General features: G+C 31.7%; 4 protein-coding genes across 4 annotated transcripts; 1 reads left to right on the forward strand and 3 right to left on the reverse strand.

Moving 5' to 3' along the window:
- Positions 1 to 245: 245 nt before the first annotated feature.
- SCDLUD_001692 (uncharacterized protein) lies at positions 246 to 3494 on the reverse strand (the record flags this gene model as incomplete). The annotated part of the gene is made up of 1 exon (XM_046080508.1): positions 246 to 3494. One exon carries the CDS (start codon positions 3492 to 3494, stop codon positions 246 to 248), a length of 3249 nt encoding a protein of 1082 aa, XP_045935841.1.
- Positions 3495 to 4682: 1188 nt separating this feature from the next.
- SCDLUD_001693 (putative phosphotransferase) lies at positions 4683 to 6938 on the reverse strand (the record flags this gene model as incomplete). The annotated part of the gene is made up of 1 exon (XM_046080509.1): positions 4683 to 6938. One exon carries the CDS (start codon positions 6936 to 6938, stop codon positions 4683 to 4685), a length of 2256 nt encoding a protein of 751 aa, XP_045935842.1.
- A 475-nt stretch (positions 6939 to 7413) lies between these two features.
- ARP6 (Arp6p) lies at positions 7414 to 8706 on the reverse strand (the record flags this gene model as incomplete). The annotated part of the gene is made up of 1 exon (XM_046080510.1): positions 7414 to 8706. The coding sequence occupies one exon, from the start codon at positions 8704 to 8706 to the stop codon at positions 7414 to 7416; it is 1293 nt and encodes a 430-aa protein (XP_045935843.1).
- A 413-nt stretch (positions 8707 to 9119) lies between these two features.
- Positions 9120 to 13526, forward strand: SMC4 (condensin subunit SMC4; the record flags this gene model as incomplete). Its single annotated transcript, XM_046080511.1, has 1 exon — positions 9120 to 13526. The coding sequence occupies one exon, from the start codon at positions 9120 to 9122 to the stop codon at positions 13524 to 13526; it is 4407 nt and encodes a 1468-aa protein (XP_045935844.1).
- Positions 13527 to 13665: the final 139 nt, after the last annotated feature.

The following is a 13665-nucleotide window of genomic DNA, read 5'->3' on the forward strand; positions in this document are numbered from 1 at the left end:
CGGCACAAAATAGAGTATTTAATAAAAAGCAAAAATTTAACAGCCGGATTTGTTATAAAATGTTAAAATTTAACTTTAAAATAAACTTAATGCAAGAACAACCCAATATTAAACAACGGTCCAATTAAATTACAAATAAAAAAGGATAACGTTTCTATTACTCTTTTTAATGGTAATAATAACCCCCCAAAAAAAAAGATTAAAAAAAAAATTATAAAAAAAAATTATAAAAAAAAATTAACTTTTTAATCATCCGCTTCATCATCATTATCATTAGGATTCCAAGAATGACCATTATTCCCACCGTCGTTGTCGTCTTCAGATAAAGCTTTAAAAATAACTTCAGAATATTCCATTAAAGAATTTTTAAACTCATTTAGATTGTTACAAACCCAGGCAACGCTCTTATTTTGTTCAAGTCTATACTTCTCAATGATATCAACAACTTTTTCAGGATCATATTCATCATTATAAAAAGAACAAATTTTTTCGATTAATGCAACCAGCGCTTTTCTTTTTTGGTACGTTCTTTTTTTCGTAAATTTAATTAGCCCCTTTTTCCCATAGTCACGGGTATATCCCTCAATTTGGATTTTTAAAGAACCATAATATTCATTATAGATATTATAAACATTACAAATGTCTTGTTCTAGTTGAATATTAAACTCAGGGCAAGGTGCCGTTAATATTAAGCCATCATCTTTGTTGTTCTCATTGGTACTCTTTTTCTTCTGTTTCCTTTTGTTTTTTTTGGAATCAACGTCTGCGGAAGAAACGTCAACAAAAAAATAATTTTTGCCAGTTATTGGATCATAAGGTTTTTTAAATAAATCACCTTTAGTTAAAACGGGTGCCTTGCTCCGGAATATAGGATGATGGTTGCTACTACTGTTTTTGTTATTATTGGTATTACTGTGAGCAGTGCTATTAGAATGACTACTATTGTAAATACCATAAATTCTATCATTAGAGTTGACATCGGTATTGGCTATTGTTCCCTTCAAAATACAATCACTCTTTTCCACAAATTTATCCTTATCTTGATCTTTATATAAATATATATCTCTCTTTTTGTCTTTATCGTCGCTTTTATATTTATCCTTGGTCTCAAAGTCTTGAATCTTCCCCTTGTTAGTGTTATCAACGTCGACAATAATATAACCGTTGTCATTAACGTTAGTAGTGATAGATTTAGGGCTTGCACTATCGGCTTTATATCTTTTATGTGTTCCCATTTGATTAGAGGTTGATGATCTTTTACCCGTTGTCGTATTATTATCATCTGCTATAAAAGTTGGTAAATCGTCGCTAGCCACATTAATTACATGAGTTGGAATATTTGTAGCACTATTTGACACAGATATTGCACCAGCAGTATTAGTAATAGTGTCAGGTTTATCAATAACCATTGTATCAATATAATTTATGCTCGAAGCTGTAGTGTTGATAGTATTAGCACTTGCATTACTGTTACTATGAATAGTAGCAGCAGGTGTAAACATAAAATTAGGGTTATTTGCATTTAAAGTATACGGATTATTAGTGAATGCCGTATAAAATTGTGGTTGTTGGGGGAAAGATATGGAAGTACCAGTAGGAAAATTGACATTAGGTGTAAACGTACCAGTCAACGAAGGGGTACTTAAATTTCTAATAGGAGCTGGTCCATTAACAGCATAACTGTTACTATTATTATTCACTCCAGAAGTGAAACTAACCACACTATGATTATAACCAGTATTAGTGTTGTAGTATGGATTAAAATATACGAATGAAGAAGATCGTCTGTAATTATCCATATTGTTTGTGTTTATATGTGGGAAGATATTAGTCGAACCTGCATTACTTCCATTATTCAGCGTAGGTTGCTGTACTAGTACAGAGGAAGAATTTGGATTGGTAGTAACAAGGGAATTGCTCATAGGAGAAGCATCCGATCTTTGTATAGTTTCAATCGGAACATCATTTTCTAAAGTATGAGAAACTCGCTCATTTTCAACAGCATTGCTTGTTATATTTCCGCTACTAACATTATTATCTGTGTTAACAGTCTTGAGCATTTTAGGATTAGAAGTTACGCCTAAATTTAAATTATTTACGTCGGAATTAGCTGTCTTGGTAGAATTAGGACCCAATACGTTTGAATTTGATACGTTAATATCATGCGTGGGTGCATTATTATTTGCAATACTTGTGTCAAATGCTATATTTCCTTCAGGTGCAATAGTGGCTGGCATAGTGCTTGAAGAATGAAATTCCGTATTTTTAGTAAAGTTAGCACTTTTTGCAACTAAATTTTTCCCTGAATAATAGAAATGTGAAGGTTTGTTATTATGTGTAATTGGTACCGAATTTAATAAAGAACCATTTTGTGAGTTTACCATGTTTTCAGCAGTTCTTCCTGAATCAGAAACTTGTTCTGTATTTTCTGTTGGCGGTACTACCTCATCGTCAGAAAGTTTATTATTACTAATAGCTGAAATATTACCTCTATTACTATTATTCTGCATTATTTTTTGTAAATTCATTATCGTGCCGTTCAAGTTATTGACATGATTTTCTAAATCTATAATTTTTTGCCTTAAAAAATTATTTTCCGCTTGTATTTCGTTTAAATGATTGTTGTTCGTATTGTTGTTGTCTTTATTATAGTAATATATGTTCTCTTCGTTACTATTAGTGGTACCATTTTCGTAATAATCATAATTTGGAGCGTTGTTATTAGTATTAACAATAAGATCACTAGTCACTGAAGCTTTGTGTATGTAGGACAAAAGTTTATTTGAATCTAGAGGCTCCCAAATCGCTTTGCCAAACTCGGTATCAATTTCATCATTGCTTATACCATTACAAGTAGTATATATTACAACAGGCTTATTTACAAAAATAATCTCTTGTAAATACCTGAAAAATAATAAAGCTTCAAAATTTAAATTGATCAACTCTTCCCCATACAAATATTTAAATTGGTCCTCAATTAAAAATTTTAAAACTTGTTTATTAGTGACTAAATTTTTGATAGGATATAAAGTTAGATTAACCAATTGACACCATTCAAGGTAGCGGTATAGACAATCAACATAAACACTGCATACTTTGTTAAAATCAACAATGTTTACCATGTAGTCTATTAATCCCACGGAATTAGTGCCATCTTTGAAAACAACCGATTTAAATTGAGATGTTAATATATAACTTAAAAACTGATAGTTTGGTGGTGCAGGGTAATTACCTTTGTTATTTAGCGATATGTTGTTTAGTAGGTTTTTTTTTTCGAGATATAAAGTGTTTATTAAATTTTCCAGAAAAGCACTTTTCTCCAACATTATTAAAACCTGAGTTTGGTCTTGTTTAAATGAGGGAATATTATTAGAGTTTCCGGAAGGAGCAGTATTATCATGTGTATTTTGTTGTTGTTGTTGTGTATTTAATGTTGAAATTTCGTGTTGTTCATCATGTTTCTGTCGTAGATTTGTTGACATGGGTGAAATCATGGCTGATGTGTTGTTACTTATTTGTACTATCAACAGATTGAAATGCTTTCTTTTTCTTTTCCTTTTTCTATGTTTTTTATTTTCGTTGTCAGTTTTTAAGGATGATCTATATTATTTCTTTTGAAAAAAAAAAAAAAAAAAGAAAAAAAAAGAAAAAAAAAGAAGAAAAAAAAAACGAAAAACATGACTAGATACAATAAACAAAAAGCTAAGGTTATTTTTCGTAACAGGGAAAACAAAAAATGGAAGAAAAAGATATTACTATTACAAAGTATTACAATTTGATGTTTTTTGTTAATTGCAAAAATAAAATTAAAAAGAAAGAAAAAAAGAAAAAAAAAAAAAAACAACCAGAAAGCAATAAAAATACAACTTCTGGAAATGGAATGAAAAACAATATTTTTATTTTGGCAGCAGTGGATTTTAAAAATACCGAGTTTAATTTTTTTATTATGTTATATTTTATTTAGAATATGAACAGCAAAGAGCATTTTCCCTCTTTAATGGAAAGAAAAAAAAAAGGAGATATTTTATTTCATTTTATTCTCTTCTCATTTGATTTCCTTTTGTTGTGTTGGTGATGATGATTACATGATGATTACATAATTACATAATTACATAATCGATCACCTACACTAAAAACCAAAAGCCCGTTATCGCTGGGCAAAATGGAAATAAAGAAATTATTTCCTTTTTAATTTGCAAGGTTGTTTTTCTATGTGATAATAAAATATGATATCATTTCCTTTTAAAAGTATGGAATCTTCCTTCGATCAACGGTAAAAAATATGTACAGAACTCACCCGTAAAAAATAATACACCAACAACAAATAAAAATGGTGTTGTCAACTGGAATGTGTCTCCCCTGCGCCTTTTTCTAACCACATTCCAACCATCTGCAATAATCTTTATTTTTATATCAGGCGTTTTTCTTTTCTTTCTTTTAATCAAATTAATGCTTCTTTTCTTTTTTGTTATAGTTAAAAAAAAACAAAAAAAAAACAAAAAAATTTTTTATTTAAAACATCTTCGCTATCCCTCTTCAGAGTTTTACAAAGCAACTATTTTATTTAGAATATATAGCAAAAAGAAAAAAAAAAAAAAAACTTTTTCACACACACCATCGAAATAAGCCACGTATTTCCAGCCAGATTTACACATTGTGATAAACTTATAATACTTAACTCATTAAACCTTTAAATCTTCCATTTTCTTGTTTAAACTTTCAACTTCATCAACTTTTTTTCTATACTCTCTTTGGGTATTGGCCATATCCAAAAATATTTGATATTTAACATCTAATAACTTCCGATCAGGATCCTCTTTGTCGTTGGGTACAACCACTTTACCACCACCCGTTAAATTCACCATTACATCCCATAAAATTTCACCACTGGATAGAAATTTATCTTTTTCTAATTCCTTTTGATTATTAGTTTTCGCAGTGGTATCAAAACTTAGCAATCCATCATCATCTTCCTCTTCTTCTCCACCATAACTCTTCTTCCATAAACTATCGTTACTACTAGCGCCATCAAAATAATCATTCATATTAGGAAATGGGTATGCACTACCGACTATATGCGAAGTAGATGCTGTTGCAGTTGGTGCAGTATAAGGTGATGGTGTGTTATCCACACTGAAAGTGCTATCAAGTAGCTGCCCCTTTTTCATAAATGCAAATGCTGGATTATTTGGAGCAACCTGTTTGTGTAATAATGACATTCTTCTCCTAGATTGAGCAGGGGTATTCCCCTTTTCTTTCCTCTCTTTATCAAAATATTTAGAAGCAACTGCACCCAATAAAGCAGATCCAAAAACAACTGCTGCGTCAATATATCTGGGGATAATAATGGGTAATCCAGTACAATCAGCCAACAACCTCATCAACAACCCGTTACGACATTGACCACCACTTAAAAATATGGCTCTTAAGTCATGTCCACTCTCGCACATAGTTTCAACAATTTGTCTTGTTTGCTGTGCAATAAATTCACAAGCACCCAAATACATTATAGCTAAATCATCAATGGAATTATCCATAGACTGCCCAATAATGGCTGCTCTCATATTCGGATCAGCAATTGGCGATCTATTTCCATGATAATCACCATAGAAAAACAAATGTCTAGCCAAGCTGACGACAGATCTTTCACCTCTAGCTTCTTTCAAGTATTCCAACCTGCTATTTAAAAAATCAAATCTAGATACGTTTGCAGTGTCTGCCTGTTTAGCCAATTCAGTAAATGCAGAATGTGTACTTAGAACATGTGCCAACAACGCACCTGTACAACTCTGCCCACCTTCAGCTAGCCAATAATTTTTAGCCATAACATCCCTATAAGGACCCCACACACCTTGCACAAATATCGGTTTTTCGCTCATTGCAATGTGACAAGTGGAAGTACCAGCAACAGCAGCCAACCTACCCGTGGCTATGCTAATCCCTTTTTTATTCTTATCCAATTCTACCAACTGGGGTATGTCAACATCTGCCTTTGCAGCAACAGTACCAATCCAACCTGCGTAAGCATCAATAACACCGCTTCCAACAACGCAATTAGTGGTGATTCCCAACTCCTTAGCAACTTCTTCATTAATAATCCCAACAAACTCACCGGCACTTAAAAAAGAAGAAGCGTCACCACCCAGCTTGGCAAAATTATCCTCGCATAACGCCTGTAACCCAATTTCATTTAAAAATTCAACATCCCAACCCTTAACAGAACCTTCAACACCAATCGGTAATAAACCTTGCTTGCACACTGTGGAACAGTAGCTTCTGTTTTTTTTCCCAGTGGCTTTAAATGTCAAATAATCCGCTAAATCAAAAAACTCACATTTGGCAAAAACTTCCGCAGGCAAATTATTTTGTAACCATTTAATTTTGGGAATTTCCATTTCAATGCTCATCTGCCCACCCACATATTTTAAAACTTTTGACCCAGTCCTGTTGATCATTTTGGTTTCTTCTACAGCACGATGATCCATCCACAATATAATGTTTTGGTCATTGTTTTGGAAGTTAGGACCAATCCCAATCTCTTCGTGTGTCTCTCTATCGATAACAACCAACGAACATGTGGCATCAAACCCAATCCCGTGAATACGCTCCTTATCAACCCCACTATCTTTAACACAATTACGAACACAATGGCAGATTGCATGCCAGATTTCAGTAGATGATTGTGTGATATAATTTGGAACCAACATTTCCTTTTGAATTGGTCTCTCACTAAGAGATAAAATGTTTCCTGTACTATCTATAATACATGCTCTTGCTGAACCAGTACCTACATCTACACCAATATAATACTGGTTCAATTCTGGATATATTGATACCAAATTTGTTGATGAGCTTGCATTTGCAGTTTGTTGTAGTAACTTTTTATGCAATAGAGATAAAGAAGCATGAGAAGCACATATACCGTCTGGAGCCTGCATTTTGTTTGTTTGTTTGTTTGTTTATTTGTCTGTTTCTTTGTTACAGTGTATGTAGTTATATGTGTGTATATAGATACGCGAAAAAGAAGAGGAAAAAAGAAGAGAGAGAGAAAGAAAAAAAAAAAAAAAAATTTAAATCAAGAAACAGAAATTGGGTTGTAAACACTAATCAATGGTTTATATATTATTATTCTCAAAAAGAACTGAATGAATAAAATGTAATTATAAAAAGATTGAACCATTGGTGGTTTTAAGGGGGAATGTGGTAAGGTGGGGTGGGGTGTGTGTGGGAATGTCCAATTTAAGCTTTAACGCTAAGAAATTCCGGATGAAATATTTGTTACATCTCCCCGCTTATCCCTGTATAACTCAACAGCTGTGTATTTAATATTAATGGAAAAAAAAAATATAATTCAGATATTCATAAATGTAATGACGTCACAAATAAAACTTATACAATAATCTTTAAAAATTATCACCACTGCTGTTGATAACCAAATCTGTCCCTGGTACACCAATCAGCACCATGTTCATAATATTCCTTTTTAGTAACCCTAGTTCTCCTATAATATTCCGTCTCACTAAATACGCACATACTTTTATATCCAGTGTACTGCGGGTTTCCTCCTGTTGAGAAATATGGTAATGATATTCTAACATTCCAATCCGTCGGGCATTGTCTTTGTAACTCTGTTAGCAATCTGGAGGCAAAATTCTTTATTTTAAAATTCCCACCAATTAAAACTATATTACTGATCAATAATGGTCTAATAACTTCAGGCACCATCGAGATACTTTCTAAAATAACCTCTACAATCCCGGGTTTATTAATCAAGTTGGCTATTTCTGGATGGAAAAAAGTTTCAGGAACTGCAAATAATTCATCTTTTAGTATTATAGACTGATAATCGTGTCCGGTTGCTATCGCCGAATCGGTTTGTTTATTGACATATCCTTTAAAACTAGTTTGGAAATCCGGTAACACATATTCAACCTGTTCATCCGTTTTGTTGATTCTTTTAAAACTATCGGTATATGAAGCGGGACTCATAAATATACATGTTTCCTTGATATTATTAACCAATATAGTTTCATCCATTACGTCATAATGCCTAAATGATACCAATTCCTTTAAAAATCCCGTTAAGAATCGGCCACCGATATCTAGCTTTTTAACTGCTTTATAATATATCACTCCTTTTACTATTGGAATAACCCAGGTACAATTAAAGCCAGAATCAATAACTAATTGGAAATCATTATAACCTATATTACTGTTGGAACTTAGTGCCGTACCAATATTACCATCTAATGCTCCCTGTTTTATCGCATTGATGTTGAAAGGCACGTATCCAGCTACTGGCGATTTATATAGGGAATTAAACCCGTACTCTTCAAACACCACTTGATCAGTGTTCTTACTGAGTTCTGGTATTGTAAAAATTGTTTCACTTAGTATTAAGTCCAAATTGGATGGTAAATTGTCTGATAAATCTAACCCTTTAAACTCATCTGGATTATAAAAACAGTAATCCCAAATATTACTTTCCAATTCCCACAATGTTAGCTGTCCTCTTTCTATGGGTCTTTTGATATACACCTGGGAAATATCTTTTATAGAATCAATCTGGTTTCCGATATATGTTGTGGAATATTTATTTGTTGCTATACAGTTATAACAGGTGAAAGGCAGTCTGTCCTTATTGTGATTGCTATAACCAAATTTCATCTGATACGAACCATTATCTATGATAAATGGACTCATCATGTTTTATGCTCCTTTTTTTTTTTTTGTATTAATGTTGATCTTTCTTTATGTTTTACCTGGCTATTATTTGGTTAGTATATTTATTAAATTTTGTACTATATAAAAAATAAAAAAAAAAAGGATATATTTATATTTATTAAAAATATTTTCTATAATTAAAAGATTAAATACCGAAAAGGTTGAATACCGAAGGGTTTGAGTATCGGAATGTCGGATACAAAAGTTTATTACTTGTTTATTGAATGGCGACAAAAAGAAACAACAAGGATAATATATATTCCTTTCATCTCAAAATTATCATGAAACCATTTTATATAATAATCATTTTAATAAAATTAACAAAGGAAAAAAAAAAAAAAAAAAAATTAATAAATAATTATAGTAGTAAAATCAAATAATAAATAAAAGTGAATATGCCACCTGTCACACCCGTAAAGAAAAAACAGAAAACAGATAGAATAATAGATGATGATGAAAACAGAAATGTCGATTCGAACAATAATACCAATCGTGAAATCTCACTAGAGACAATTAAAAACTCACCTTTTAAGAAAAGCACTTCCCCTCAAAGGAATCGCATCAGCCATACATCCTCATCCTTTACACAATTGACCGTGATGAACACTAATAATAACGAATTAACAGATAATATTACTACTAAAGTTAATACTAATACCAATATTAATCAAACCACTGCTTCACAAAATGAGATCCCGCTGTTACTACCACCTTCTTTGGAATTATCAACTAAGTCAACCCCCAGCAGAGGTAGATCTATAGTTATTTCTTCACAAAATACCATTTCTCAGCAACCCTATATATCATCAACAACTCATAGAAAATCCTCACCATTTAGAAGAAGAAGTCCAATGAGATCTCCCTATAAAACAACATCTTCCTCTTCGTCTCAATCTCAAAAACTAGAATTAATCAAATTATCCCCAACAAAGTCACAGGCAAGACAGCAGATGCTACTGCATCAACAAGAAATTTTTTCTCAGCACCAAAATTTAGCAAGCAGCACTAACGGCTACTCAAGATTATGCATAGAAAAATTAATTTTAACCAACTTTAAGTCATACGCAGGTGAACAAGTTGTTGGGCCATTTCATCCAAATTTCACTGCCGTTGTAGGACCTAATGGATCCGGGAAGTCAAATGTCATAGATTCCATGCTATTTGTTTTTGGTTTTAGAGCTAACAAATTAAGACAAGGGAAAGTAAGTGAATTAATTCATAAATCTGAAAATTATCCTAATTTATCTTTTTGCTCTGTGGACATACATTTCAGGTACGTTACCGATGATGAATTTGACAAAAGTAAACCAGCTTTAATCATTTCTAGAAAAGTGTTCAAAAATAATTCTTCTAAATATTATGTCAATGGTAAAGAGAGCTCTTACACTAAAGTCACGTTATTATTGAAGGAGGAAGGCATTGATTTGGACCATAAGAGGTTTTTAATTTTACAAGGTGAAGTAGAAAGCATCGCACAAATGAAAGCTAAGGCTGAAAAAGACGGAGAAGATGGTTTACTAGAATATTTAGAGGATATTATTGGAACATCAAAATATAAAATTGGTATTGAAGAATCTTTTAAAGAAATTGAGGTTTTGAACGATGCTTGTTTGGAAAAGGAAAATAGGTTTCATATTGTAGAAACGGCAAAAGATTCTTTAGAGAATGATAAGGAAAAGGCATTAGAGTTTTTATCTAAAGAAAAACAATTAACCATTTGTACTTCTAAACTCTATCAGTATGAAATATGGAATAAAAATGAAAAATTAACATCCATTTTGAATAAAATCAATGATTTAAATGCCACATTGAACGCGGAAAGATTAAAATTTGAGGAACAACAAAGGGCAATCACCGAACTAAATAATAAAGGTAAAGAATATGAAAATACCCTAAAGGATTTAAGGTCTCAACAAAATCTCTTGGTGGATAGAAAGAAAAAAATAACCAAAAAAAAAATATCTAATGAAGAAAAATCGAAAAATTTAAACAATAAAAATAAAAATTTGACAAATACGGTGGAAAGCTTGAAGCAGAAACTAAACAAATTTACCTCTCTAATAGAGGAAACAAGCACCGAACAAAGTCAGCAAGAAACACATTTACAAGAATTGAACCAAAAATTGGATATTGAAAAGCAAAAATTGAATGAAATTACTTTACACCTAAAAGACCAAACTGTAGAAATAAATGCCCAAATTGAAGGCTATGAGAAGGAACTAGACCCGTGGGTAACAAAGTTAGAAGAAATAAAATCTAATATTTCTTTAGAAGAATCGAAAATTAATATTTTAACTGAGTCACACAAAACATTAGAGGACGAAATATGTAGAATTAAAGACAAAATGTCCCTAAGTGAAAAATCTATTGAAGAATTTTCAATAAAAAAACAGAAACGCACTAAGGAGTTGAATTTAGTTGTCAAGAACATTGATGCAGGAGAAAAAGCCTGTGCACAAGCAAAAGTTAAAATAGACGAAATAATGGAAGTTGTTAGTACGCAGCGCCAACAGGCTAACGAAGCAAGAAACTCGTTGTCAGCTCATGAAAATCAAAACAAAGTTTTGCATGCACTATCTAGATTACAACAATCAGGTAGAATTCATGGATTTCATGGCAGATTGGGTGATTTGGGTACAATCAGTGAAAAATACAACGTAGCAATTTCCACCGCTTGTCCACGATTGAATGATATAGTAGTAGACACCGTTGAATGCGGTCAACAATGCATTGAGCATTTAAGGAAAAATAAACTGGGTTATGCTCGTTTTATTTTGTTGGATAAACTACGTAACTTTAATATAAGTAAGATAAATACACCAGAGAATGTCTCCAGACTATTTGATTTAGTTGAATGCAATGAACCTAAATTTCTACCTGCATTTTACAGTGTTTTGCGTGATACTCTGGTAGCTACCAATCTAGATCAAGCTAATAGAGTGGCCTATGGTCACAAAAGATTTCGTGTTGTTACAATGGATGGTAAGTTGATTGATATATCTGGTACTATGACAGGTGGTGGTAGACAAGTAATGAAAGACCTAATGAGTTCAAAAAAAAAAATTACTCAATCATCCTATACTCCGCAACAAGTGTCGGAAATTGAAGCCAGTTTGTCGGCTAGAGAAGTTGCCTTGAACGAAGCAAGAAAAACCTATCATGAAATGGAAGAAGAACTAAATAGTCTAAATAATAGAAAACCGCAAATAGAAAATGAAATACTAAAACTTTCATTGAATATTCAAAGTTGTGAATCTGAAATTGTTAATTTAAATTCACAATTGAAGGATGTCAATAAACAATTACAAGAAGAAAATACAGCCAACAACTTGGCTTTATCATCAGCAAATGCTAATATAAAAATATTGCAGGAGGAATATAATAAGGTTGAATGTAACACAACCACTGTTAATTCCAAAATAAAAGAGTTGAGAGATCAAATTATGAAAATTGGTGGAATGAAATTACAAATGCAAAATTCTATAGTTGACTCGTTAAATCAACAAATCTCCATAACAACGTCCAAATTGAGAAAATGTAAAACACAATTTAAAAAATTTGAAAATGAATTGAAAAGAACCAAAAAAAATTTATTTGACTCGGAGAAAGATGTACTTAAAACTACAACGGAACTGGAGAATTTACAAACAGAACTTAAAAGCGTAGAAGAACAATTATTATCTCTTGAAGAAGACCTTTTAGAGATTTCAAACAAAGAGGATGAAACGCAAGAGAATTTTGAAAATATTAAGAAAAAATTGGATGAAACAAATGATTCTTATGCTAAATTTAAATCTTTAGAAGTTGAATTCGGCAACAAATTGGGAAATTTAGAAACTATAAAAAAGGAACTTCAGCGTGATATTGAAAAGTGTAAAAAAAAGTTGGACAGCTTAAAGATTCGAGATGTTACCCAACTTTTAATCAAATTAAACGAGGAAATTTTGTCGACTGAAATAGAAACTACAAAAACTAGTACTGAAAATCAGCAAAAAAGTGGAAATGACGAATTTCTTGATGCTGATCAAGAAGAACCCGAAGGTGGAGAAGATGGGATGGACATTGATACAGATAACAACACTACAACGGACAGTACTTTAATTCCGGAATTAACAGAAGAAGAATTAAATAAGTTGGATGTAAAAAGTTTAGAATTGGATATCAAAGATCTTGAGGCTTTCATGGAAAACTCTACATCTGACATTGGTGTTTTGGAAGAATATGCTAGTAGATTAGCCGAGTATAAAAGTAGAAAAATTTCATTAAATGAAGCAATTGAAAAAAGAAATAAGGTTCTTGAGCATTGTGAAAGCTTAAAAAAGAAGAGATTGGATGAATTTATGGAAGGTTTTAATCTTATTTCGATGACCCTAAAGGAAATGTACCAAATGATAACATTAGGTGGTAATGCTGAACTTGAATTAGTTGATACACTAGATCCTTTTTCAGAAGGTGTTTTATTTAGTGTTATGCCACCAAAAAAAAGCTGGAGAAACATTTCAAATTTATCAGGTGGTGAAAAAACTTTGAGCTCTTTAGCACTAGTTTTTGCTTTGCATAAATACAAGCCAACTCCATTATATGTCATGGATGAAATCGATGCTGCTTTAGATTTTAGAAATGTTTCTATTGTAGCGAATTACATCAAGGAACGTACAAAAAATGCGCAATTTATTGTAATTTCTTTAAGAAATAATATGTTTGAATTGGCTAAACAGTTGGTGGGTATTTATAAGAATAGCAATATGACAAAGAGCGCTGCTTTAAAAAACAAAGACTTACTTCATGAAGTGCAAGTTTAGATTTAAGTAAATAAATTAAATAAAAATTGTAATTGTTTTATTTTTCGATTATAATGTTCACTGTTTATCATCATATAATGCAAACCCTATGTTAAAAATAAAAATAAAAAAAAAAAAAAAATTGGTTGAATAATAGACA

Source organism: Saccharomycodes ludwigii, chromosome II, assembly GCF_020623625.1.
Source record: "Saccharomycodes ludwigii strain NBRC 1722 chromosome II, whole genome shotgun sequence".
Lineage (NCBI taxonomy): Eukaryota > Fungi > Ascomycota > Saccharomycetes > Saccharomycodales > Saccharomycodaceae > Saccharomycodes > Saccharomycodes ludwigii.